The sequence below is a fragment of the Botryllus schlosseri genome, chromosome 3 (genome assembly GCF_051294905.1).
Source record: "Botryllus schlosseri isolate E-star chromosome 3, Bs_hap1, whole genome shotgun sequence".
NCBI classification, from domain to species: Eukaryota; Metazoa; Chordata; class Ascidiacea; order Stolidobranchia; family Styelidae; genus Botryllus; species Botryllus schlosseri.
This window is the reverse complement of record NC_137238.1, coordinates 7,649,313-7,676,394: the sequence shown is the minus strand read 5'-3', so window position 1 is coordinate 7,676,394 and position 27,082 is coordinate 7,649,313. Positions and strand designations below refer to the sequence as shown.

At 41.5% G+C, this 27,082-nt stretch overlaps 4 protein-coding genes across 7 annotated transcripts in view; 1 reads left to right on the top strand and 3 right to left on the bottom strand.

Moving 5' to 3' along the window:
• LOC145434839 (uncharacterized) overlaps window positions 1-27,082 on the bottom strand; it is a 249,143-nt gene that overhangs the window by 62,888 nt on the left and 159,173 nt on the right. The gene's annotated exons all lie outside the window — the stretch shown is intronic.
• Window positions 1-27,082, top strand: part of LOC145434849 (uncharacterized) — a 262,689-nt gene that overhangs the window by 233,100 nt on the left and 2,507 nt on the right. The window contains exons 2-3 of one of the 2 annotated variants that reach the window (XM_080312087.1): window positions 25,990-26,197; window positions 26,870-27,018. In XM_080312087.1, coding sequence (XP_080168213.1) covers window positions 27,000-27,018 — 19 coding nt within the window. In that variant the 5' untranslated portion in view covers window positions 25,990-26,197; window positions 26,870-26,999. Of the gene's footprint in view, window positions 1-25,989; window positions 26,198-26,749; window positions 27,019-27,082 lie in introns of those variants that run through there. The other variant, XM_080312088.1, reaches the window with a different exon arrangement.
• Window positions 1,497-7,855, bottom strand: LOC145434829 (uncharacterized). Of its 2 annotated transcripts, XM_080312058.1 has the most exons (3): window positions 7,800-7,855; window positions 5,733-7,737; window positions 1,497-5,663 (listed from the first exon to the last, which is right to left on the bottom strand). In XM_080312058.1, the coding sequence occupies exon 3, from the start codon at window positions 5,040-5,042 to the stop codon at window positions 2,859-2,861; it is 2,184 nt and encodes a 727-aa protein (XP_080168184.1). In that variant the 5' UTR covers window positions 5,043-5,663; window positions 5,733-7,737; window positions 7,800-7,855; the 3' UTR covers window positions 1,497-2,858. The 2 variants fall into 2 exon arrangements, with proteins under 2 accessions (XP_080168184.1, XP_080168183.1); XM_080312057.1 differs by lacking the exon at window positions 7,800-7,855 and having other exon boundaries at window positions 5,733-7,789.
• LOC145434855 (myb/SANT-like DNA-binding domain-containing protein 3) lies at window positions 7,897-10,491 on the bottom strand. The gene is made up of 4 exons (XM_080312098.1): window positions 9,266-10,491; window positions 9,150-9,212; window positions 8,984-9,085; window positions 7,897-8,915 (listed from the first exon to the last, which is right to left on the bottom strand). The coding sequence occupies exons 1-4, from the start codon at window positions 9,597-9,599 to the stop codon at window positions 8,776-8,778; spliced, it is 639 nt and encodes a 212-aa protein (XP_080168224.1). The 5' UTR covers window positions 9,600-10,491; the 3' UTR covers window positions 7,897-8,775.

Sequence of the window (27,082 nt, the reverse complement as noted above, 5' to 3'; positions counted from 1 at the left end):
GGGCGGTGCCTTGCTGTTATTAATCGTGGGCGGTGCCTTGTTGTTATTAATCAACACTCGACAGCTGAGTACTAGAAGGGTTTATCCATCGAACGTCAACATTGCATTACATTCGATGGTATATAATTAGTTATTAACCCAATGCAAAGAGAGTATGCGTATTATGGAGAGTGACTAGGTCAAATAAGAACGCGTATCATCTGCAAAAGTAGTCGTTAGGTACCAAATACTTCGTACCAAATACTTCTTGAGTCAACAAATATGCTACAGCAAACATTCTTAGAGCCTAAATTAAAGTAGTGTTTGGTAGAAAGGCTTGCTTTTTTATCGGGGGGTAAATTTAATGGTCCATATCAGAGAATTTCGTTCGTGCAGTACGGTACTTTCACCATTTGCCATTATAGGCATATCACCATTTGCCGATATAATTACATCAACAGGTGCTAAAAGTTAGGCCATTGACATACCAAAACCAAACTATCCAGACGAACGTTTCCGTTACCCGATTTCCCCTGCTAGCGGGTAACTTTCCCCGACAAAGTTGCGTTGTCTGTGACGCACGATTGCGTCACCTTATGTCGGGTAATTTATCGAGACATCTAGCGACATGTAGATAGGCCTAGTGGTGCCACTGCTAGTGTTTTAACACTAGATCTAGTGTTTTTCTGTAATCGTGCGAACAATGAATATTCTAACGCTAAACTACTAGATTATCCGCTAAATTTACCGCTGATAAGGCAGGCGATTTAGTGTCTCTGGCTATGTTTGCATTCAATGATTCTATGTGGTGGTGGAGTAACAAGCAATTATTACGTAACAGGGTGCGCTGTGAATCCGTACGTATGAGCGAAAGGGCCGAGGCCAACTCCTCTCCTTAACAAATCAGCACTTAAGTGCGATTCTCTACTCAACTAAGTGCTGATCGATACTCAAACTTGAGTGCGCGTCAATTCTTGTCACTTAGTTGAGTATCGATTTTCAGACGTCATTTTCGAGAATCATGTTGCCAGATTTTATTTACTCCGAATCTGATATGCGTGATTGGTTTCGCCATGACAACAGGAGACTGTCGTCCGAAAATCACCACCACAGCGTATGGTGGGCTACACACAGATATAAGGAATCAGCAATATCGCTTTGCTTGGGCAGTGTTGACTGTTATTTGGAACAGCTAGTATGCATAGCATACGTTTCGCTAGCAGGTGTCGGCGAACGTAGTGCAACTCTCAACGAAACTCCTGGTACATGTACCAATCCAAGGACCCTAGGCTCTCACAGTGCCGGCTTTATATGCAGGATGCACTTCCAGTGCAGTACCTCATATTCCAGCTATATTCTCACATTCAACTGGTCGCATGTACTATCCATATTATCCGTGGACCCTAGGTTATCAAAGCTCCTGCAATCTAACTTTTTAACGATATCCTGTTATTAAAACTTTCAGCAAGTAATAGTGTACCTACACCTGTATTCTGCAAAATGAACTTAAACGAATGTGAAGATCCAATTGAAATTCTGGAAATACTCGAAGAGCGAAACCACCACCACACTCCACAAAATTATTTGAAAGATGTTCACAATCCATTAGAAATATATACAGACAAGAAGTTTTACAAGCGCTATCGCTTTTCCAAAGATCGATATTTTCAGGATTATCAAACATGAACAGTCATTATCTGTCCGACCGCAATGTCTGCCCCCACTGCTCCAATTCCTTATGGCGTTACGTTTTTTTGCTAAAGGCCACATACAGCAATCGGATGCAGACTTGATGGGTGTGTCACGCAGCACAGCAAAGCGCAGCATTCATAGAGTAGCCTACGCCATCGCCACTCAGAAGCCTTCCTTCATCCAGTATTCTTATGCTGACGTTCAAAAGATCAAGGAAGGCTTCTGGGTCAGATCATGTCAGGTGATCCAGAAAAATTCCAAAATGTACCTCCATCATCTCAGATTATCATAAAAATTGGTATGGTTAGAAAACTTTTACTTCTGCTTTCAAAAAAATAAATTTCATCGAGATCGGATGAGTAGAACCAAAGATATGGCCGTTTAAAAATTCCTGTTTTTGTGATCACTCAAGCGGAAAAAATGTCAGAAATTTATACATGTAATTTAAATTTGCTACAATTCGTTCAAATTAGGGTTGTTGAAGGTAAAACTTTCACACTTGTTGTTCTATGTCCTGCTTGACACTTTTTCGCCTTCTTTGACACCTGGGGTTGCATAGTCTGACCTTTAACCTCGCCTTTTTGTTCATGTATTTGGAAATCACTCATGCGCGACTTCATTTTCAATTGCAAATATCTCTTGGTGACCAGGTGATGTCATCAAGTGTAAGGTATCATTAGAAAGCTCTTGACAAGAGCTTTTAAAAACAAAAATAACATTAGTTACTTTTGAATCATAACATACCATAAGAGCGCCATGAAGCTAGCTTGTAAATTTATTCAAAATCCTCCCCCTTTTTACCAAGAGCAAACTCTGTGAAGCAACTCATTCCACCTTTATTCTATATACAGTACCTTGCCAAGTGTTTTATACATAAGGTAGTCAGTATAACTCAAACAGATGATTGCTGACATAAATTATACTGACAATAATTTGAGATAGTTTTGAAAATTTGAGAAAATTTTGCTACACAGTTCGAGGTAACCACACAATACTTCCACAACACATCAGGATTCACAACTGACAGGATAAGATGCGATGTTTTATGTACTTGACACAATACATTCGGGCAACGATCAGCACTAAACAATGAAAGGAACAATGACAATCAAAATCAATATAAGGTCCTGCGGGTTCATTAGTTTTCATACTGTTAGATAATAACTAATTGCTCATTCGATATCTATTTATCTTTGATGATATTTCTTCCAAACTTGTATGATATTCAGTGCTGATTCCTTTGTCAGCTGGTATTGTCCCCGATTATTAAATAAACGAGGAACGTCAACTGTGCACAAAATGTGCTGTAACGGTGTCCAGCAAGAATCTTTTTTTTGAGGCCAGTGAAAAAACTCTGATGGGCCTTTTGGGTGCATGAATTCAACTAATGCATCGTTGTTTGGCTTGTCAATTTCTGTGACCATGCCAATGTACCAGTTTTCATCATAAACGCAGCATACAAATTTGTTTTCGATAATTTCAGTTTGAAGTACATTTTCTTGGTTTGGGTCTTTATCTAATTCAACTTCCAATACATAGTGTTTGTCTTGACTTACACGTTTTGCTCCCAGTTTCGTTGATGACAATGGCCTAAAATGATGGAATGCCCGAGTACCTTTGACTGTGGTAGCAAGCCGAAATCGCTGTTCCAAAAAAGCTTTCGTAGCATCCAATTCGTCTTTGAGCAAATTAATAAATTTTATTTTTTGGAGATTTTTCACGCAAAAGGACATCATTTCTTCCACGTTCAAAATCTGACCATTCAGTGGGCGTCTCATACTTTCCATTGCTGTAGCTCGTTTTACAGTGCCACCAATGCCATCACATGGCGATTTACCATGGCTCGTGGCAAAAAAGGACCACGCAGCATCCACTTCGAAGTCAGCTTTGTGCTTGCACAAATTGTAGAATGATTTTCTGTTTTTATACTGGGCAGCGCAACCATCGCTAAAATATTCCACATTGTCCAAGTTGTGAATTGTACTTTTGAGAATTTCAATTGTCTTTTGCTGAATCAGATACACCATTACTGCATCGTGCAACAACTCTTTCGATAAAAAGCATAGATTTAAATGTAAAATATCGTTGCTTGCAGACTTGTAGTAGCAAACTACCGGGTGCACAGTGCAGCATTGGTGAGTCCAATGATACCCTTGCGCTTCATCTTGAATGTGGAAAGAATAATTTTCCGCAAAATCCATTAACACAAGAGCTGTTTGCTGATCCATATTTTCTTTTCGTTTTTTCAAATATAAAGACTGTGAATGCGAAATGTGATGGTGTGGTGCTAAATCTGCTAGCTTTTTTAACATCAACTGAATAAATTCAGTTATGGTTAAGGTTTGAGTTATTAGATCAGTTCGGTCAACTGACATCCACTGTTTGAACGAAATAAGTTCATCCACATCCTCAAATTTTGAGTCAAGCAATTCCTGAACGGGTTGAAACCCGGGACAGTTTGGGCAACGCTGTAGCATGCAGTCTCTATTTTCAATATTGCAGACTGCCAATTGAAGCAAATCTTTATAAGTTTCTTCAATGCGGGCAGCATGCAGCAAAAGAACAGCATTTTGATGTATGGTACAGACACATACAGCATGTGTTCCAGATGATCCTGCACTAACGCACCATTTCGGCCTCAATTCACAAAATTTTGTGAATCCAATTTTTGCATCCGGGTTTTGCTGTTTATACAGGGTATGCAATTCTTTCAGAGTACATAAAAGTAGACGTTTTTGTTGATACACATTCTTTTTAATGCTAACTCGGTCTTTCATCCCTGGCATCAACCTGCTATGTTCGTTGTTTTCATAAAACTTCACAACTTTTTCAACTGTTTCATCTGAAAGCATCTTCCCTTTTCGGGGTGGTGGCAAAGTAAAAACTCCATTGTTTCTTTTTTGTTCTTTGGCGTTTCTCGCCAATCTTTCACTTACTCCAAAAATTTCGGAGATTTTTTTTCTTGACCAATTTTCCGGAGCCATTGTTAAGACTTGAATTTTTTGAGCTCTTGTTGAATTTGGGCTGTTTATTTTTTCTTTCATTTTTGATATGATATTTTCAAAAGCTGCTTCATTTTCATATTCCTCTTTATCCTCCCCTACTAATTCTGGAATCTCATCAACATGTAAAATCTTGGAAAGCTTTGCTCTAACATTAAGATTCAAATTCTGTAATTTTCTTTTGCCGTATCCTACTTTTCGATTACAAGAAAGCGAACGCAGCTTCACTGGAGATTCGCCAACAGCTTGAAGACTCTCATTTAGAGATGACAGCGAGGAATCTGCTTGAAACTGTGATCGAGTTTCTTCCATCTCACTTCCGCTAGTACTTGATGATGTATCATGATTGCCTACAAGCTTTTGCTCCATTTTGTATCTGCAATTATTGCACAGTTTCCTCCCTGGAATGATATTCGAACTCCTGTCATGTTCTTTAATTTTTTTATACCATTTCAAAGTAATGATGCGTGCGTTTCGAATAGGTTTTTGGTGGACTTTGAGTACATCACAGCATGATTTATATGATTTAGAATAATTGTCCAAAAATATATACTTGTGAAACGTGCAAATTGTACCAGTAGTCAAAACATCAGTTTCGGTAGTAGTATTGACGTTGCAGGCTGTCGGTAGTAGTATTGACGTTGCAGGCTGCTCCAACCCTGATATTCAGAAGCTCTCGTTCTTCATCATTTAGATCATCCAGTGAAACTAATTTTTGCTTCTGATAATGGTAGACCTTTTTGTGACAATCAGCGCCCAAAACAGAACCTATACTACAACTATTCATACTTTACATAAGTCTCAATTTAATACCGTACAACCTGTTATGAAAGTAAAATTGTAATAATATTTTGAAATCAACAATTTTTCCAACATAATTTTACAGCAAATTTTTTCCAATGTGTGGATAAGAAGTAACTAATTTTATTATTGATTTTGAAAGTCCTTTTAAAGAGCTTTCCAATGATACCTTACACTTGATGATATCACCTAGTCACCAAGAGATATCTGCAATTGAAAATGAAGTCACGCGCGAGTGATTACACTTGATGATATCACCTAGTCACCAAGAGATATCTGCAATTGAAAATGAAGTCACGCGCGAGTGATTTTCAAAGACATGAACAAAATCACAAGGTTAAAGGTCAGACTATGCAGCTCCAAGTGTCGAAGAAATCAAAAAAGTATCAAGCAGGATATAAATGAACAAGTGTGTAAGTGTCACTCTCAACAACCCTAATTTGACCGAAATATAGCAAATTTAAAGTACATGTGCCCCAAGGCTCACTGTGCCCCAAGGCTCAGTACTTGGACCGGTCCTTTTCACCTTATATGTCAACGACATTTTTGAAACCTCCTCATTGAACACCACACTGTTCGCTGATGATACTCACCTCCTCTCTTCAGCATCTTCGACGGCAGAGCTGGATGCCCTGACTGGTGACCAAATGCCCAAAGTCCATGAGTGGACGGCCCAGAACAACCTCTGCATAAACGCCTCGAAATCGCAATTGCTGACAGTGAATTCAAAAAATAACCTAACCGTTAATATCGCTGGTCAGCCTGTTTCCAACACAGATAATGCCAAATATCTCGGAGTTTTACTGGACTCGAACATGTCCTGGAAGAGTCATATTCAGTCCCTAGAAACTAAATTATCACCGAAGTGCGGCCTGTTCTACAGCCTTAGGCGCTTCATGCCAGCATGGGTTCTTCTGATACTCTTTAAATCCTTAATCCAATCGAAGTTACACTATGGCATCCTCTGTTGGGGGGCTGCCAGAAAAACTGCACTCAAGCCACTGCAAAAACTACAGCATAAAGTACTCCGAATCATAGCTAGGGCCCCAACGGGGCCTGGCTGCCCATCCAACAAGTCGCTGCTGAAGAGATTCGGCGTCCTAAACATAGAAGATATGCGGAAACTAGAAATCGCCAAGTTTATGTATCAGTTCCACTGCGGTCGTTGCCCCGAATATTTCAATGACTTCTTTACCTCGGAATCAAAAGCACACAGGTACAACACACGCGCGTCCACGTCGTCCAAATATCATATGATCGACCGAAAAGATCATCGCTCTATCAAATATGCCGGACCTGTTGTGTGGAACAGTATCCCGCCGGCCATCCGACAGTCGACGAGCATGTCCACATTCAAGTCGAAATACAAGCAATTACTACTAAATAAATACAGTCCATCCTCAAGATTACCGGACCACAACTGACCTATCGATCTCGCTTCCCATGACATGCCGCCCTATTTATTGTCGCTTTCTTTTTTCTATACTATCTTCTTTACTTTCATTCAGTGTGCATGCCTCCTCTTTAGATCGCCTAGGCCAAGGTGGGTGTCAGATTCCATAGACTGCTCCTTGTCGTTTCGACATCTTCCTGTCTTTTCATTGTATCGCATTTTTTGTGGTGTATTGAACTGATAAAATTGCTAATAAACCAATGATGATGAATGATGTGTAAATTTCTGATATTTTTTCCGCTTGAGCGATCACAAAAATAGCAATTTTTATACGGTCATAACTTCGGTTCAAGATGACCTTTTTTGATGAAATTTGGTTTTCTGAAATCAGAAAACACAGCTCTGTAAGCATGCCTATCTTTATGACAATCCAAGATGGTGGAAATATGGCCTGTATCACCTGACATGATCTGACCCTTCTACAAAATTGCTGGTTTTCCTGTAGTGGGGGCAATCGATTGCACTCACCTACCTATCATGTCACCAGGAGGTAGCGAGGCCGAAATATTCCGTAACAGGAAAGGATACATGTCGATTAACGTACAAGTTATATGTGACAGTGATCGCAAAATCTTGAACATAGTTGCAAGGTGGCCCGGCTCCACTCACGACTCGCGCATATTCAACAACAGTGCAATCAAGGGTGATTTCGAGGAAGGCGTGATTGACGGGATCCTTCTCGGTGACAACGGCTATGCCTGCCTCCCATATTTAATGACGCCATTAATGAATCCAACATCAACACAGGAAAAGCGATATAATAAGAAGCACATCTCCACGAGATCCCGCGTTGAGCATTGCTTTGGAGTGCTGAAACGGAGATTTCTGGCGCTGAGTATTCCTTTGCGCACAAGGTTGGACCATAGCATCACCATAATCATCGCCATCGCTTGTCTGCACAATGCAGCGATCTCCCGCAGTCAGATCCTGGAAGAGGAATTCCAAGAAACTATTAACGAGCCTCATGTTAATGCAGGAGATACAGCTTCAAGGAGGGCAGTAAGGCAGAGCTTCATCGCGAGATTTTGAGCTTTGCCTTAAAAAATTGTGTCACAGTTTAGGACGGCGGCGGGAAACATACGACCCGCGAGGGGATTTTGTCCGGTTCGCGGACAGTTTCAGTGTGAGTCAGAGTGGAGATTACGCATAAGTTCATAGAAGCAAGTAAACTTGCACATGGGGGTGCCTGTATGACAATTATGTTCTCAATTCCACATTGTCTTCCTCATTATCGCTGGACAGGAAATCACACTAGACCCCTCATTACTATACAAATTACTGGTTTTGCTCCATTTCTTACTATTTGTTTTCGTTAATTCTGTTTTATCAATATACTACACCGTCGCCTTTCCTCATTATTTGTATTAGTACAGATCAGTGAACCACAGGGTTTTGAATATAGGGGCCGCTCGAAGAGGCCTGCATCGTGTTACAGACAGCATAATGTGAAGTCCAAGTACGACCTACCCCATTGCGACAGCCACGATCGATTCAGATGTTCTCCGCTTAGGTTCTTCTTTAGTACTCTGCACAATTTTGCGTGCCCTCCCCCTTGCGCCAGGGGCATGCTAATCTTCTCAGTATCGTTTCGACTCTAGTACGTTCACCACCGCATCGGCACTACCTGCGCACTCATTGCACGGTCGTCGCAAAAGACTGACATGTGCTAGTGACTTCTCTCTCGTATGGAATAAGACGAGTCGAGCGTGACGCTATCATTTAGGTGAGCAAAGAACGAACATGACATTCGGAACTAGAACTTTTATTACTAATAATATTAATAATTTTTTTTTACGATTTTTCCAATTTCTCGATTTTCAGTTTCAAATATTTGATCCTCAATCTCAGCTATTCTTTCCTCAATATACTTTCTTCCTCCATCATTTTACCCTCCCTTATCCTCAACTGTTTCATCCACGTCGCTTCATTAATTGTTTCCCTCATGTATTCCGCCTTCACTGCTTCAATGCCTTTACCTATGTTCTCGTCTGAAAATAAAATGACTTTGCCAATTTCGTTGGCCATTGGCACTATGCAGCCTTGGTATTGTTCTCACCACGACGACTACAGCTGGTTGATTGATAAGAGCTTGTGCTCATATTATTTTCTTTGTTCCCAGCATCCTCCTCCTCCTCAATGACGGAATTGAGTACTACAACTGGAAATGATGAAAGAGTATTCGGTTATTCACTATACACATGAGATAATTTCGCACGACTCACAGGACTTGTCTCCATCATCGTCGAAGGGATTATTTAGGTCCGATATTTGCCCCGGAACGACGGCTATAAAGCAAAATTTCATGTTGAGCCGCCCCACATAGCAAATTCAAACATACATGCCACTCCCTCACTCAGAGGGTCAACATCGACCTCAATGATCCCTCCTCCGGTTTTGAGCTGCTCTTTTTTCAGCTTCGCCGCATCAGCCTTGCAGCGATCCTTCATGTTCTGCCATCTTTTTTTCAGGCATTTTACTGACCTCTCGCAGCTGATGCCGGCCGCAATAAATTCGATAGACAGCAGCTCCCATGCCCTCTCCTTGACAGTCACACAAACTTTATCGGTTTTTTCATTTTCCAGTAAGGGGCTTTGTCTTACTAGCTCTAATAACAAAGCCTTTTCTTTATCCAAGAAATTCGGCTCTCGCCGTACAATTGCATTTGAGGCCATTTATTTCTGTATCTGTCAAATAACATCATTAATTCATTATAACCGATATTTCTATACCTTGACGCATATAACCGATATTTCCATACCTTGACGCAATAAAGTTAAAAATGCTGTAGCATCATCATACGATACCCATCACAACCAACTCGCTTCCACTCAACAGCAAAACGCTATGCTAACTCCACAGAGTTCAGCAGATTTGTTTCGTTCAATTGGCCTACTGGCCTATTTCGGATAACCGCGGCGGGTGTTGCCAAGGTTACTTCCTGCGGTTGGCTGCCCGACCGTGAAAATCGACACTTAAGTCTGGTGGTGCGGTGACTTGGATTTGAGAGCCGATTCTGACGTATTTGAGTGTGAGTATACTTTTTGACGCGAGTTGAGTATCGAATTCGTTGCTGAGTAGAAGAATTGGCCTCGGCCCAAGTCTCTGAAAAAATGAAGAGCGATTTCGCTCTGATGCTCTGTCGTTTCTCGTAGAACTCAGTCTGCAGATTACGGCAAGATTTTCATTTGGCGAGGACAGCATACTTGAGTGTATTGAATACGTTAAAAGCCTTATCCACACAAGGAATAATAAAATCATTCATTCCCCTAGGCTAGCTGTGCAATTTTCCCTTTGTGATATTATTTGATGAACTTGATGATTACTAATGAGTAATGACGAATTCATGTGTGGAACACTTCTTATCCATGGATTTGTACCTTTAGTCATCATGATTACTTTTTAACGGCAAATTTTTCCAGCAATTATCTAGTGTTTTTTCACGACATAATCTTGTGTTTTTCCAGGAACCTAGAGTAGCAACACTAATTATCGTGACTATGATTCGTCACAGATGTCGGTAAGGTATTGGGGCCATTCCCAACCTGGACAACAAAAGTTGGAACCACCACATTTCCAAATCTTATGAAATTTGGTACATGCATAGATAAGTTAATTTCGAACACAATAAAGTTTATTTGAGGAAAATTGATCCCCGGGGTCAAAAGTTATGTAGTTTTGAAAAATTGACGATTTTCTGCTCATTTCAGCTCTGCAACCTTCAGGTTTATCAATGTAAAATTCAAAAAGCTTTAAACATATGTTGGATTGCAGTTGAGATTTGGCACTGGGTTTTCTGAGTAACTAGTATATTGGTCTATATTCCCATGTGGTATTGAATGCCATGCGGTGTAGTGTTAAAGGTTAAATTGAGGCGAAACTTGGTCGATGGTCTGAAATCGGTCAAGCGTTACACAAGTGAAGCGAAGATTCATGGTTTTAATGAACTTACCGAAAATTTATAAAAGCGTATTATCGCCAGTGTACACAATGCAATATGTGGTTGGCATCCACAATTTCGATGATAATTTGCTTAACATTGAGAGAGGCAGTGAAAGAGTTTCTCCCAGTCGGAAGCTTGTCAAAAGTGCTCTCGGCGCACCTTGAGCGAATGCTCTCGGCGCACCTTGAGCGAAAAGTAGAGTCGAAACGCGTATTTGCATTTCGAAGATACTTCTGATCATAAATACTCCTTCAGTCGTGATTTAAGTGGTAAAATCAACCGACGATTTTGATCCTGGATCTCTGCAAAAAAAAAACTTTCGATGGTCAGCCTCGCATCTAAGTTCGTCTAATCTTGATCAAGAGATCGATGAGGTCGATTGTGACGAATTTTGGGACAAAATCGAACTTAATATGGTACTGCGGGGATTCCCGAAAAGGCAGGTCTCGGAGTGGTGCACCCAACTTGTCCAAGTGGTCACCATTCATCGGGGAACAAAGCAGAAGTGGGGCTTTTTTGCTGAATATGGAATATCGTAAGTGTTAAAAACTGATGGATCTTTGGAGGCCGACTGTCGAGAGATGACTGAAGACCGACTCGTAGTGGCATTGCAGAACATGTCCGCGGCGGACTTGACGAAGTCGCAAAATCAATCATCGGGAAAACAGAAAAAGCGTGTAAGCTTGACAAATTGATGATGATTAAGAAAAGCATTTCAAAAGATACAGAAAAATTCAACAAAGCGTTCGCCGAGCTCTGGTGGCTGCTTGTCTTGTCTTTGTCCGCACGGAAGTGTGTATGGGATAAAATTTGTGCATCGGGCTGTAAGCCCCAGAGACGTCGAGTTGACATCATTTGATCTTTTTAAACTACAACCTAATGTTATCATTGTGGGCAAACATGGTAATAAGATTCCATGAAGTGTTCTCGCCCCATGCAGGAATGGCATGCGAGCTAACGGATGTTAACGTCGATAAGGCATTGAAGCGAAAGCTCAGTATATCAATACAATGAATTATGGCAGTGCCATCGGCGATAGAGATCAGTCGGTCATTATGATTGGACAAAATGCTCATCTTTGTCTCTTCGATCGATTCCACGAAAAGAATGTGACCTGAATAGAAGAAGTTTTACGTTGCGTCTACCTCAATATAGAACTGAAAAATCAAGTCAACACCCAAGTTGTTGAACAGTTTAACGGACTAACGAAAAGGGGAGCAGATTCCTCAACCAAATGACGCCAATAAATCACATATTTATGTTTCGATCGATCATTGATTTCCACAATGCAAATATCAACAACGTACTGCGGACACGACTTATCGAAAGTGGCGATGTGGAACTTTGATATGACGAATACGGCCGAGTAAGGGTAGTAACGACTTGGCCCAATATTCCCGCTCAAGAGTATGGCAGCGGAGAGACGAAAGACCCCTTCACTGACTAAGTGATATTGGAACCAGTTCAGACGTAGCCAGGAACATGCTTGTCGAAAGTGGTGAGCTGCAGCAAAGCCATGACGATGATTACGACCGAGAAAAGCTGGTGACCACTCAACATCATTATAACGGCGAGACGAAAGACAGACTTACCGACTCGGGTGATATTGGGACCAGTTCGGACGAAGCCTGGAACATACTTTTCGTTAATGGTGATCTGGACAATCACGAGACTGGTGATCTGGACGATCACGCCCGAGAAAAGCTGGTTGGTGACGACTCAACCCAATATTCCAGCTCAACAGCATAAACACGGAGATACGAAGACACCCTCACTGAAATTGGAGTCACTTCAGACAAAACCAGGAGCCTCACATTCAAATTCACAGGTATATAATAGACAATCTGTACTCATAGTACGCAGTAAATTAGAATGTCATTATATTCGCTCATTTTAGACATTGCTTTCCTGTGGACCCCGAGGCAGGAAAAAGACCGGATTGAAGCTGTTGTGAACCACACACCACCTTTCTCACACACCACCTTTCAAGTGTGATCAAATGACTTAGGATGGATGTTTTGCATCACTTATACCTACAAAACATATGTGTCATCATTTCAGATGACAACTCCTCTGACGGTGATTTCGTCAGACGGTGATTTCGTCACCAGAAGCCACTAAATGGTTTGTAGCCGGGAACTACTACAAAAGTATGAAGATGGGAACTGTGGTATGTTATAGCATGGCAATGATTCGTTTTCAGAGGCTGTGACTGGGTATTCTAAGCATTTCAATCAACCTGCGAAGTCGTTGTAAGGTAGTACACGACTGGACAGCATGCTCTCAAAGCTGCGACCTACAAAAGTCATTCGGTGTATCTGTTTGTGACGAGGCAAAGAAAATCCTAAAAAGAGGATCAGGCAATACACATGTCACATGTGCGGAGTGGAAAGCAGCTCTCGAGTATGCAATGCACCACCAACCTCATCTCGTGATGAAAGCGACGCCAACCGATAACCAGCAAAGAGTATTGGAGTATGCTCGCATTGTCAAAATAAAAATGAAACATCTCCACAAAGATATGGACATCATAGACCACAACTGGGTGAAACTGAAAACGTACGTATTGGGTGCACATTGTGCATATACCGAGTTGTAATACGCGCATGTCACAGATTGCTTAATTCCGACGACCTCTCTGGATATCTTACGGTGTCGATCAAGCGAAAAATATTCGGGAACGCCTGGCAGCAAAAGCATTATAAAAATCGGCTTAAATTCGAGAACAAGGCTACCGCATTTCAAGAGAGCAACGTATAATGAACTACTTAGTCCCATAACATCTCTGGATGAAAATGCGGCTATAATCATGCAAGTGAGTAGAATAATGACGAAGGAAATGAGGGATTATTCGCAATTGGAAAGACTGACTATTCTCGATTCAAATAGGTATGTTTCGACTGTTTGTTGCATCACCTCGCGACTAAGCGGTGGGTAACTGGGTATTTTCAGGTTTGGCTCTTCACCAATGACGATCATGCAGGGAACAGGCCGGCCTTGAGAAACTGAAGCGGAGAGCACAGTACTTCAGATGGTCATGAGTCGGGACACGTTGCAACGTCGTCTGCACATCACAACGGTTGTTGTCACTGCAGATCTTCTATACAATTAATACATATTTATACAAACCCAAACCAATAAGTTCGATATCCACATTCCTGTGTTACATTCGATACATGTATGTAAACCAAAGACAGGTAAATCCGCTATGTACGTACCAGTTGCAATTGACATGCTGGTATTGCAAAGGGCATGCTTCGTGAACTGTAAACTGAAATCGATTTTCAAGGAATATGTGACCGAGGAACCCGACAGACTGATAACGCACATAGGGAACCCCGACAACCAGGTTTCATACAGTACCATATTCAATACCTTGAACGCACTGAAAGGATTTCTCGAGTATGCAATGCACCACCAACCTCATCTCGTGAGGAAAGTGGCGTCAACCGATAACCAGCAAAGACTGTGAGATCGAGGATACGTATGCTCGCATCGTGAATCTAAAAGAAAACAGCAAAATCAAAAACATCTCCAAAGATATGTACATCATAGACCACAACTGGATGAAACTAAACGTACGTATTGGGTGCACATTGTACATAGACCAAGTTGTAATACGCGCATGTATCAACAGATTGCTTAATTCTGACGACTTCTCTGGATATCTTACGTTGTCGATCAACGGGAAAAATATTCGGGAATGCCTGGCAGCAAACATTAAATTCGGGGACGAGGCTATCGTATTTCAAAAGAGTAACGTATAATGAAATTCTTATCATATAACATCTCTGGAAGACAATGCGACTATAATCATGCAAGTGAGTAAGAATACGGACAATGGAAATCAGGGATTATTCGCAATGGGAAAGACAAAACCATTTCGAATTTATACAGAGACTTGATTAAACTTTTCCTTAGTATATTTCACCATGATAATTCTAAAGCAGTGTGGTTCTCAATCTGGGCGAAACGTCCCCCTTGAGGGCGCGAAGCCGATCTCAACTGAAAGTTTTTTTCGCGATTTCCATCGTGTTCATAATTAATGCTCGATTTCAGTTTTAATTATTTCAGTGATGTGCTTATTAGAAACGATTCGCGCTTGTCTCAAGTAAATTCGTTCGGCATTTATATTTTATCTACACATAGTAGAAGCGTGTTTGAAGCTAACATGGTTATGATGCTGTCAGCATTGTGTGTCCTGGAACTGAACCAAAAGTGAAATCGGTAAATCTATGAACAGATCGCTGCTCACAGATTTAAATTTCAATCTTGTTCTAAAAATCGGGACAAGCGACTTTCATATCTATAGTTTTGATAAATTGCTTAATTCTAACGACTTCTCTGGATATCTTACGTTGTCGATCAACGGGAAAAATATTCGGGAATGCCTGGCAGCAAACATTAAATTCGGGGACGAGGCTATCGTATTTCAAAAGAGTAACGTATAATGAAATTCTTATCCCATGACATCTCTGGAAGACAATGCGACTATAATCATGCAAGTGAGTAAGAATACGGACAAAGGAAATCAGGGATTATTCGCAATGGGAAATACAAAACAATTCTCGATTCAAAGAGGTATATGTTTCGAATGTTTGTTGCATCATCTCGTGACTAAGCGGTGGATATTTCCAGATATACCTCTTCACCAATGAAGACCATGATGCAGGGGACAGACCGGCATTGAGAAGCTCAAGCGGAGAGTTGTACGGGAACCTTCTGCGTGTGTAACAGCATATTGTAAAAGAAGAAAATTTCACTTGTCACTTACGTATCGACATCTCAGGAAAATAGTGGTCACCATGATCGGCACTGCAGATGATCATGAGTCGGGACACGTTGCAATGTCGTCTGCACATAGTGCAGAAATTGCTGCTGCGCATTACGACGGAATTGGTCGCGCAAGCAAAACAGCGGTCGGTGTAGCCACATCCGGTAGACTAATGGATATTGCCATGACAAGCACGAACGAGTCTGTATACACCGACGCTGCCGCACTGAAAGGTATTATTTCGCTGTATTTCATGAAACGCCACTTTACGCACCTTCATAGTCCACCGGTATAATGTGTTTCATGAAATATGTGTGGCACCGGTTTCACTGGTTATTGCATACGCATTTATCAACTCGTATTTTGATGACAGAACTTGCTACGGGTAAAACGCCGCCTCGCCCAACCACTATACAAGTCAGCAATGAAGGTGCGTAGCCGTACCAGTTTCATTGGGAATTACACACGGATTTATTGACTCATATTTTGATGACAGTCATATTTTGATGACAGAACTTGCTACAGGTGAAACGCCGCCTCACCTAACCACTATACAAGTCGACAATGAAGGTAACGTAAAGTGATGTTTGACGAAAGATATGCCGTATCAGTTTCATTGGGAATTGCACACGGATTTATGAACTACTATTTTGTGCACACGGATTTATGAACTACTATTTTGATGCCAGAACTTGCTATTGGTGAAACGCCGCCTCGCGCAGCCACTATACAAGTCGACAATGAAGGTACTCGCACCGAATATTTTTCGAATTGAAAGTAAAAACAGGTACTCGCACCGAATATTTTTCGAATTGAAAGTAAAAATGTTTTACGAAATAACATGAGCGGGTTTTTGCAATATATTTTCTGCTGTTGAAGATGACGCATATTGACCATTTCTGCTTTTCATACTAATACACCAATACTAACGTGATGTTGTTCAGCGAGCTACACGATCTCCATACGAAGCCACAATTGTAACCGTGATATATGTTTGTTCCGTTGGTTGGCGTTAGATGTTTATTTAGATTTGCTATTGCGTCAGACACGTGATGCATTATTTCATGTATTGCGCCATGCAATAAATTATTTTACAAAAATATGGTAGAATGCTGATTTTCAATTAAGCGGATATAGGTATGTAATGTAGAGTCTGCGGTCGCAAAAGCACTTCGAAACTGATTGCTGCGATGCGCGTGTATCAGTGAAACACGAAAAAGCACTTCGAAACTGATTGCTGCGATGCGCGTGTATCAGTGAAACACTATTTCATATTGCAGGAATGACTACCTGTCAAATCAGCCACTATATCTTCAGTTCTACTTGTTGTACAACAGCGAGGTTCGTTTCAGCTCATAGCCCTATCTCGTACAATGGATGATGGATCAGCGATAACATACCGGCGTTGTGGAATGAATCATTTGAGCGTCCGCGATAATATGATATTACCAAAACAATAACACGCGGCAATATATTTGCTGTTGAAATTAGCGCAGATTTGCTGTGGCAGATTACGTATATTATCGATTGCCGCTTTTCATACCTATTACATCAATACTACCATGGTGTTCAGCGAGCTACAAGATCGCCAACGCGCAATTGATATGACAGCAAATTTATGTCCGTAAATGACTTCACTTCTGGTGAGAATGTTTCAGATCTGGCCCATGGTAACGAAAAAACGCAACTCACCGGCACATCAAAGCTCCGATAGAAATGATACAGAAGACTATTGCGTGCATCAGTCGACTCGAACGAGCATAATTTTAGACAGTACGCCTGGTGGTGGGAGGGGGGCAGATACGAAGAGGTGGTGATTCTGGTATTCAGTACAGATCTGATGCTATTTGCGCAGTATCATTCACTGTCGGCTGAGATGCGAAAGAAGGAATATCATGACTAGAAAATACATTGCAGCGCGCGAACTGTTGGATAGAGTTTTGAATGCAGAGAACGACGATAATGTTATTGAATGTGACAGTGATGATGATGGTGAACGCGCTGGAGATGTTGTTTAGAGTCGAGGTACGTTGAATTGAATTCTTACAAAGTCCTGTTTATGATAACCAATATTTGCTGGTGTGCGTTTCAGAGGACATGCGTCTTGACGACATGGAGGTGCCGATCTTGAAAGTGTCGATCTGGAGGATTTAAAAACGAGTGACTGACAACCAACGTCTACACGCCTGCAGGACACCCCACCACACACAAGTCACTTTACCAGGGCCCATTTCCTCACAACCAAGGCCCAGACAGCGGACGAACTCGCGGGCTAACAACTCACGTGACGGGAATCCTGGCACTTCCCGAGGTGAGTTTGCATCACATTATATTCTGTTTGTAAGTTTGCATCAAATTATTCTGTTTGTAATTTTGAATGATTCATTACGTTATTTTGCAGACTCTGCAATCCGCAGTCAGCATCAGCAGTTTACGTGGGCCAGCCATCATCAGCTGTGTTTAATAATATACCGGTAACAATTTACTGGCACGGCATCTGTACCGAAGCACAGCTTAGGATGAAATCCAACGGAAATTGACTGTTTCTTACTCTGAAGAGGTATTCCGTGATATAACGGATAAAACAAATCTGAATTTGAATTACCGTCGCAAAGAAGCACTACGACAACGGAATAGGTCGGCTAGTGGGGACGCGCCACCCGCTAAAAGAAGCCATTTATGGTCGCATGGAGAGATCACCGAGATGGAAGTGTTTCATCGGTATGGTTTTGCTATGAGCACACTGAAACTCCCAACATGGCAATGCATTGGAGCGATGCGTGTTTTTGATAAAGTGCCCAAATTTCGGAAAAACAACGTCTCGCGACCGCTTTTTCCAAATATATCGTAATCTTTACTTCTCTGATCGCGAGCCCAACAACTTCTTCCATGTCCATGGCGTACCAAATGTCAAGTATTTGTTTTTAAACCAAATGTTAAGTATTTGTTTTTAAATGCTTCACAGCCCCCAATGTCGCTTTATTTTTCATTCTTTGTGCATGCGTTTTCTCTACACCGCCTAGCCCCATGCCGCGATAGCCCAATAAGCAGTAACCAGAAAATCGCGAGTCAGTTTCGCTGATGAGGGATCGTTGACTTGTTTGAAATAAGGTTTCCAGTATTCGTGTCCGTCTCCGACAGTGACTCTATTATAGTTAGAACAATTCGACCGACGAAGGCAGGTCGGCCGAGGAACACAAGACCGCGCAAAATGCTAAAAGTAAGCACGTCAGAAGCGAGTGCTGACGTGTCTGGTGACGTAACGCGGAGATATTTTAGATTAGAACATCTGGGCGGATATTGTGCGACGTGAAGAAAAGTGGCGAAGGAGTCCATCAGCTGCGATAGCTCGGCTTGTCAGACCTCTGACCCGGAATCGAGAAATTCGACGACTCGTTCAAAAGCTACTCGCCCATGTGCAGCGAGGTAGGTTATACGTTCAATTCACACACACAGCGCCCTTGAACTTACTATTAGGTTGTGTGAATTATTTCACGTCAGAAAAAAATAACAAATTATGATTTTCATTCGCACCAAACTGCAATCAAGTCCGAACCGTTAAACGGGTTGAAAAGCACTCAAGAGAATGGAACTCGATAAAGAGACGGACCGCAAACTGCAGTGCCATGAGACTGGGAGATTATCTGATGAGTGAACTGTAAATCAGACCAGTGAACTTCACCCGGGTGTATTTCGTAAAATAGTTCAGTGCCTTGAATTTCAAAGGTTGCATCGCATCGCACATCGCGTGATCGTCTTGATCAGGTATAATAATGACAGAACCACCTGTAACATATATTCGTCCTTGTTTGCGGTATTCATGGCGTTCGTCGTGCGGTATTCATGGCGTTCGTCGAATACTATTCACATTCACACCTGGCCGATATGTATCGTTTTTTTTCCGTAACTACCGACTTACATCTGTAAGACACCGCTTACGCGGATGAGGTGACCTGTCATATGCCAAACTCGGCAAGAAATTTGGAATACCTAATTTTTGTTGTACGGCGATCTTGTTCACCGCATCTGCTCGCGGGACCCCTGAGCTGTCGAATCGATACACTGGTTGAGAGATACTGGCATTGTGACAGCCCTGGCTCTCACTCATATCTGCATAGCACGTGACTTATACCTTCTCGCTACCACGTGACTTTCCTTATCAGTTCTTGCATTTGACTTATACGCTAGACTCATATGCGATATCCTACTGTATATTCCATGCATATTCGACCAATATATCTATCTGAGGCAATACTGTCGTTGCATTCACGTTGAAGTTGTCAAGCAAGGACTTTGCATTCACGTTGAAGTTGTCAGAGCAAGGACTTTGCATTCACGTTGAAGTTGTCAGAGCATGCATTCACGTTGAAGTTGTCAGAGCAAGGACTAACGAAGGGACGTGCGTCTACTACGAAAAGAGACAAGTATATCTATCCAGCCACACATTACGTGAGACTCAGGTTACAACTCTAGCAGGTTATATCTGGTCCGCAGCGCATAAGAGTATAAAATGTGCAAGCAAGTGTATATAAGCAAGTGTATATAGAGATAGAGGATGCGGCACGCGACAGCAGGAACGGTCGGCAGGTAACGGAGTGTACAAAGCTAATGTAGGCTAGTGCATAATAGTACGCAGAAGTAGGAACGGGCGGGTGACCAGAGACGTTCCAGAGCGCGCATAAGGTAGTATACCATTAATAATAGATAGGAGACGTAACCACAGGTGTCAACGCCATGCAACACATTCTTGCAAACTACAATACAGGTAAGGATCAAGATTCCGAAGTTCTGGATCAGAAAGGAAAACCTGCTAAAGCAGATTTATGTTCAGCAAACCAGACAATCCGCTTTTGCCAGTAAGAAGAATCGAGCTGTCCAGCAAACACGTCCTACCGCCAACGCTTCCGGTAAGCGAATGAACGAGAATCAATGTTTAGAAGACTCTCGCAATGAACCGTAGGTGTTTACCCCAATTGTCAGTAATCAACAAAATAACAATCATGATTACTCCTCGTAACTCAGCAGCGCGTACTCAAAGGTGGTATGCGGTGTTGGTAATTGACGCATTTGCGAAGCAAATTTCGGAATTGTGGCTTATTTTCGTGTTAGTTGGCACCGAATTGTTCAGTTTGGCACGTTAAGCACTATTTAGGTACTTTCCACATTCTTCAACTATCATAATGAAAATTTGTTAACAGAACATTAGACCAGTATAAATTCCTGTTTACACGTGTACGTTCATAGCAAAGTATCTTAGAATTAAAGTAATATGGAATTGCAGTAGTCGTTATAGGAGTCTTGCGTCCTATTAAGAGTTATTTTGCATTACTATACATCGCAATTTCTAGTCGCAGTTCACTCTAAGTGCTGTCCACGGCAAAACCACGTTTGTAATGCCTTTCACCAATTGGGCTACCTGACATGCTCTCACTATGACAATGAACATATGAACCCATGTCAAGACTAGGAGATTGAGGCGATTAATTTCAGGGTTATGTTCCCAACCTTTCCACACCCACGTACTCAGATCTACCCTTACAACTCCACGTACCCAGTTCTACCCTTACAACTCAAGGACAGGCTGGTCACTCGTGTGCTAGCTTCCACCGAAGCGTCTATAGAAAGTACCAACAGCGCAACGTTTCTCTGCGACGCGGTTACACTTCGAAACACAAGTCCATTGTCCATTGCCGCGACGCCAGCTGATCTCTCACTCTCGCGCGCAGTCACTCATTTGCTCCTGAGCTACGCTCTCGTTTCGCCGGACAGTAATGTTGCGTTGCATTTTGTCGATTGCGTCTTATATTCTCTGCATTACTTTTCATTCAGTGCGCATGTCTCTTATTTACTTCGCCTAGGCCAGTGGCTCTTAACCTTGCCCCCAGCGCCCCCCAAGGGGCGCTGGCGATTTTGAAGGGGGCGGAAACGCTCAGGGGGCGATATGGGGGGCGCTGGGCTCAGGGGGCGGTACTGGCGGCGCTGGAGAAAAATGGCTTCGCAGTAGATGATGTGGTGATAGGACATATCGTTAAAGAGTATTCAGAGCAAATTAACACCGAAAACTTCGTTATATATAGCCTTCAAAATACATATAGGTTTAATTGTCCACGGGCGCCTAAATCCCTGGCACCGAATGTTCCTGTCTTGGCTATCTGAACCCCCAGAAGACGAATTCCATCTGGCAGGGAAAAAATATATGCCAGTGAAGAAATACCAATTTGAAATCGTGTGCGTCTTTTAGTTAAGTACGATTGGGCGACAGGGACCCAGCAAACACTAGATATCTTTTGAACCTGTCAGGATATCTTTTTCTTGTCCAGCCAGGTTCAAATCATATCTTGTCCACACCTTGTGTGCTGAAGCACGACATCAATATATCTTGTTCTTGTCCGGTCAAGTCCAAATCATATCTTGTCCATACCTTGTGCTGAAGCACGGCTTAAATATATCTTGTTCTTGTCCAGTCAAGTCCAAATCATATCTTGTCCATACCTTGTGCTGAAGCACGACTTAAACATATCTTGTTCTCAGTGGTGGCCCTACGACCGGGGGGGGGCCTGGGCGAGACTTACCGGGGGGGGGGCAATAAGTATCTATCCGTAACTACCCCCCTTCCGCATCGGTTATTATTATCTATCTTTCACCCCCACAATGGTTTGCCCAGGTGCTGGATTCGCCCATGTCTATTTTGCATGTGTACCAGACATGGGGTAATCGCGATTAGTAATCGTAATCGATTACGACGATTACAGCATTTTCAAGTAATCGTAATCGCAATCGATTACATTCGAAAAAATTCCGAAGTAATCGTAATCGTAATCGACTACTTCGCATATTTAATCGATTTCTTAGTGAAAGAACGATTACTTTTTATTTGTACAAGGACTATGACATAAACTGAACATTCGTGAACAAGGAAGAGATATTATACCAGGTTCGCGATAGCACACACGTCTGATTTCCAAATGGTATTGCTCATTATTACGTCAGAAGTAGCCTATTAGCTTTGCTCGTCATTGCGTAAGAAGTATCCACAGTAAATAGATATTCGATGTACGTAGCCTACATTAGTATGATTGTAAGAACACCCGCCGTGCTGTATATCAGGTTATCAACACGTTCCATCGTCACTCCCTTGCAGCAGGATAATTAATCTCCATTCTGCCTAGTTTAAAATAGTAATTTATGTATTGATGTTTGGTATGCTTAGCTAAACGCAATTTGACCGTTGCTTCTTGGCGAGCAGTAGGACTATGGACAAAGATTTGAAATTTTGTACTCGCCGAATAAAACATTACGGTTTCCACAAGGAAGCATTAAAAATCAACTGCTAATGATATATATTATGTATCATAACCGAGCCGTCTTTGCCGTTTCTCGTAACGGCAGCTTGCAGTACATTATCTGTATGAAGTTGAAGGCAGAATTTTATGTTCGCTTCATCGGGCCCCGGCTTCATCTTATTCTCATATGACTCTACTTGAAACGAGCGTCAATCGTTATTTCACAATTCTTTACTCAACATTGGGACCTGTCGCCATGGCCATGGGCTTCTATACCATGTTAGCGTGGGCTGTAGCTAGAATTTGGACCTGAACAGCAATTCGTCCCCCAGTCCAAACGTTGGTCTTTGGCCCCATAGGGTGGCATTTTCAAGTTGAAGACTGAATTTCGTCAATATTATTAGTAATTGCATTATATTACTATTAATTTTTAATCCTCTCTCAACCCCGATGGTCAGATTTACCTGTAGAGCCGGGAGCACGTGATTCATAATTACCACGTCCGGTATCTTGTTATAATTACTTTAGTTTATGTTGTTAATTCGTGACCTCCGGTCTGTTATATAATTAAAAGATATGGAAGTGGCGCAAGAACTTAGGTGGTGAAACGCACACACAAATTGTCATGTCTTTAAAACTCTGTGGGTGCCCCGGGTGGCATTTGCATTATGAGCTCAGATTGGAAGGACCGGACTATTAGTCACGTCCACCAAGCGTGGCTATTGACAATGGACACATACCCAAAGTTTCGACCAATGTCTTTCTTTAGTAGCACACTTCGTAAAGTCGCATGTTGGTCGAAACTGCGTATATCTTTTGATGGGTCGTGGCACGGTATTGACTGGCACCTAAATGCCTATTACTATAAATTAGGGTTGCATTTAAAACAAAAATCAATTTAAAACGGACATGTTTAAAACAAGGCGCTTGTTTAAAATATGTTTTTTTTCAAACCACGGCGTCACGAATATAAAATTGTGACGTCCTAGTGGATTGAAATTGACAATTGAAAATATAGGGTAAGTATAGCTCATTTGACGAAATATCTGGACTATACCTCTTGAACAGACTATTTTGAGGGTTCCAACCATCCCATATCGATGTACGTAGGCCAAATCGGGTGGTAATTGTCCGTATGCTCATACAATATGTTTTTTGGAAAGTGTTTACACAATTATGGCATAATGTTACAACTTTAAAAACACAATTTAGTTTATTTAAAGCCTTTGTTTTTAAAACACCGTTTAAAACATGTTTTAAACAAAGTGTTTTAAACAACCATTTGTTTTAAATGCAACCCTACTATAAATTATGTATCCTTTATTTTAGGAGGAGACGTATGCATTTCAAAATCAAGCTATCCAGAGAGAATTTTCAAGTTAATTAAATCTCTCGAAATGACTGTATAATTTATGTTGGTTTACGAAATACTTTTGAGTCCCCTTCGATCTCGCTCCTCACCCTATTGGGAAATTTTGGGGGCGGCGGTTATGGACCTGGCAAGAATGAAAATCGTTGGGTGTGATAAATCGACCTCTATAAAAATGGGCAATCGGTACATCATGACGTAGCAAGACAATTACGCATATTTTTTTAAAGGAAGATTGTTATCTCATTAGGCCTTTTCAGCGCAATCCATATATTGTCTTCCGATATAACTTCTAAGATGCAAAATAAATGTAATCGTGAGTAATCGTGATTAATTTTCCAGTGTAATCGTAATCGTAATCGCGTCATTCAGAAGTAATCGTAATCGCAATCGATTACATTCATGAAGTAATCACCCCATGTCTGATGTGTACAAGGATAGACTACATCAAAACTAAATAATTCTACCGCATGCAGAGACGTGATAATTATCTGGATACGGGACTTTTCTAACAAATGCAGTGATTTGATGATGATTGACACATCTGTACGGAATCGTATTCTTGCTTGGTGCACGGATTTCCATTGTTTATTCGTCATTCTCCTTGAAAAAACTCGCTAAATCCAAATAGGGGGGGCCCCTTCGACCAGGCGGGCCCCGGGCGACCGCCCACCCCAAAAGCCACCACTGCTTGTTCTTGTCCAGTCAAGTCCAAATCATATCCTGTGCATACCATAGCAATTTGCAACGTAGCTACGTTGTAAATTGCTATGTGCATACCTTGTGCTGAACCACAACTTTTCTTGGCCAAATTTTGTCGAATGCTGAAAATATATTTGTTAGGATCAAATTCGATTATTGCTTCCTATTATGGTAGAGTGGTGTTTATAAATGTACAGTAGATTATATTGAACTTTTACTCTCATGGGGCGATTAATCACCTGTGTCACAACCGTATGTTCCACCTAGTGTCACGCTCTTTCTTGCAATTTTGCAGACTAAAATTAAATATCATATTAGCCCGCATCCTCGCGCTCCGCCACCTCCGCTGCTTCCGGTGGTTGGCTTGTATTTGATTGGAATTGGTCGGTTCCCAAATTTTGGAAGGAAATTTGAAAGTCCGCAGAATCCGGCTGGAGAATTTCCGGTTCTGCGTCCAAAAAACTTCTGCCAAAATCATGATATCGTATTTAAGATTATAATTAAGAATGTTGTCAAAATCCGACCGTCGAAATAAATTCAGAATCCGCATCCAGTCCGGCTGAAATCCTGCTACGACTCCGGCTTCTGATCCGGAGTGTAAACGAGAGGCCATTTCTTCCTTGCGAGTTCACATAAGTTTCGGCGCGAAATACTGGCAGACAAAGCGCTCTCGTAATGGAGGCTTACAGCTACGCATTCGTATGTTAGGTTTAGTTGCGTTCTGGAATTAATCGTGGTACATTAAGGCTCAACCAACCATATTCCTTCAGAGGATTACTGAAAACTGAACTGTAGATGGTCATTTATATATGCTTGATACGAAACATAGGTATATAGTGCATGGTATAATGTCACAAAGTATAGAACTTGGTTTGCACTTTTGCGAATATCATATAAGCTATTGTGACAGTGCTGGATTATATAATATCATCAGATGGTGGTCGCAAAAATCATTCATTGTGATCGAATGTTCTTGTACTTTTGTCTATAATAGTGTAGTGGGAGCTCAGCTACAACGTGGTAATGCCCAGATATAAAATAAGACGGGGGAGGCACAGACGTAGGCAGTACCAGAAAGAGTGGCTACGGTTTAAGCGAGCTAGAACCGCCGATTTGACGGGACGGATCGTTTCATCATCATCAAGTGAAATATGACACGGGCAATTGGACTCTGTACAAAATACGTATCAAATGCTCATCCGGTAAGTCAACTCATAATTTGTGAAGGTTTACCGTTACTCAGTACCAGTGTTGGGATGACTTGAATCATGACAAAAATGAGACTATAGCTTGTAGCTATACCAGTGATTCCCAACCGCGGCCTCGAGCTAGCCGTCTTGCGTCCCCCACAAAAATTTAAAGAAATCGATTTATGATGTAAAATAAAATTTATATTTATAAAATTCTCTTGCTTAGCTTGGAGTCTGGAGTTGTTAATTAGGATTGCAGAAAAGTTCTGAGTAGAGTGCTAACGTTATGTGATAACTAATCTACGAATAGATGTACAACACGTGACTCACGGTTGAATACGCTGAGGCAAAACCCAGCAGCAGTTCTCCTCGATTTTACTCTATTTTGTGAACTTTTTATTGATCTAAAGCAGTCACGAATTCGTGCGGCCCCACTATATACTCTGAAATTCCAAATTTGTCCCTGACACCGAAAAAGGTTGGGAACCACTAAGCTATATATACAGTTACTTGCGCACAGTATTTCATTAGCAGTTCTATGTTTGCGTGTGCGATACGATATCGTTTTTTCAAGTTTGTGCGAGTTTTCAAATTTGAGTAATTCTAGATCTAGTTGCGCTGTTTACAAATCCAGTAGTTTGATAAATCTGGAAACTTACCATCTATATTATCCATCTGTTTTAGATTTATGGGTCAAGGCCTTTCGTGATATGAGGGCAGTTGCAGACAATAGTAGCTTGCCCTCCGCTTCAGATAAGGACCTCCAACGGCCTAACCGAAAACGTCAGCCGCCAAAAGATTTTTTGACAAGTCCATGTCATCTGATAATCAAGGTATAGCCTACACTGTTATTCTGCCTAATATGTTATACGCAGAAGTGACATATGTATAACTTTC

Bases quoted from the DNA above. Each gene is read 5' to 3' on its own strand.
- LOC145434829 (XM_080312058.1), bottom strand. From the start codon at position 5,042: ATGGAGCAAAAGCTTGTAGGCAATCATGATACATCATCAAGTACTAGC.
- LOC145434855 (XM_080312098.1), bottom strand. From the start codon at position 9,599: ATGGCCTCAAATGCAATTGTACGGCGAGAGCCGAATTTCTTGGATAAA. The intron at 9,086-9,149 runs GTGAGTCGTGCG...CATCATTTCCAG, and splicing joins CGATGATGGAGACAAGTCCT to TTGTAGTACTCAATTCCGTC. The intron at 8,916-8,983 runs GTGAGAACAATA...TTTTATTTTCAG, and splicing joins AACCAGCTGTAGTCGTCGTG to ACGAGAACATAGGTAAAGGC.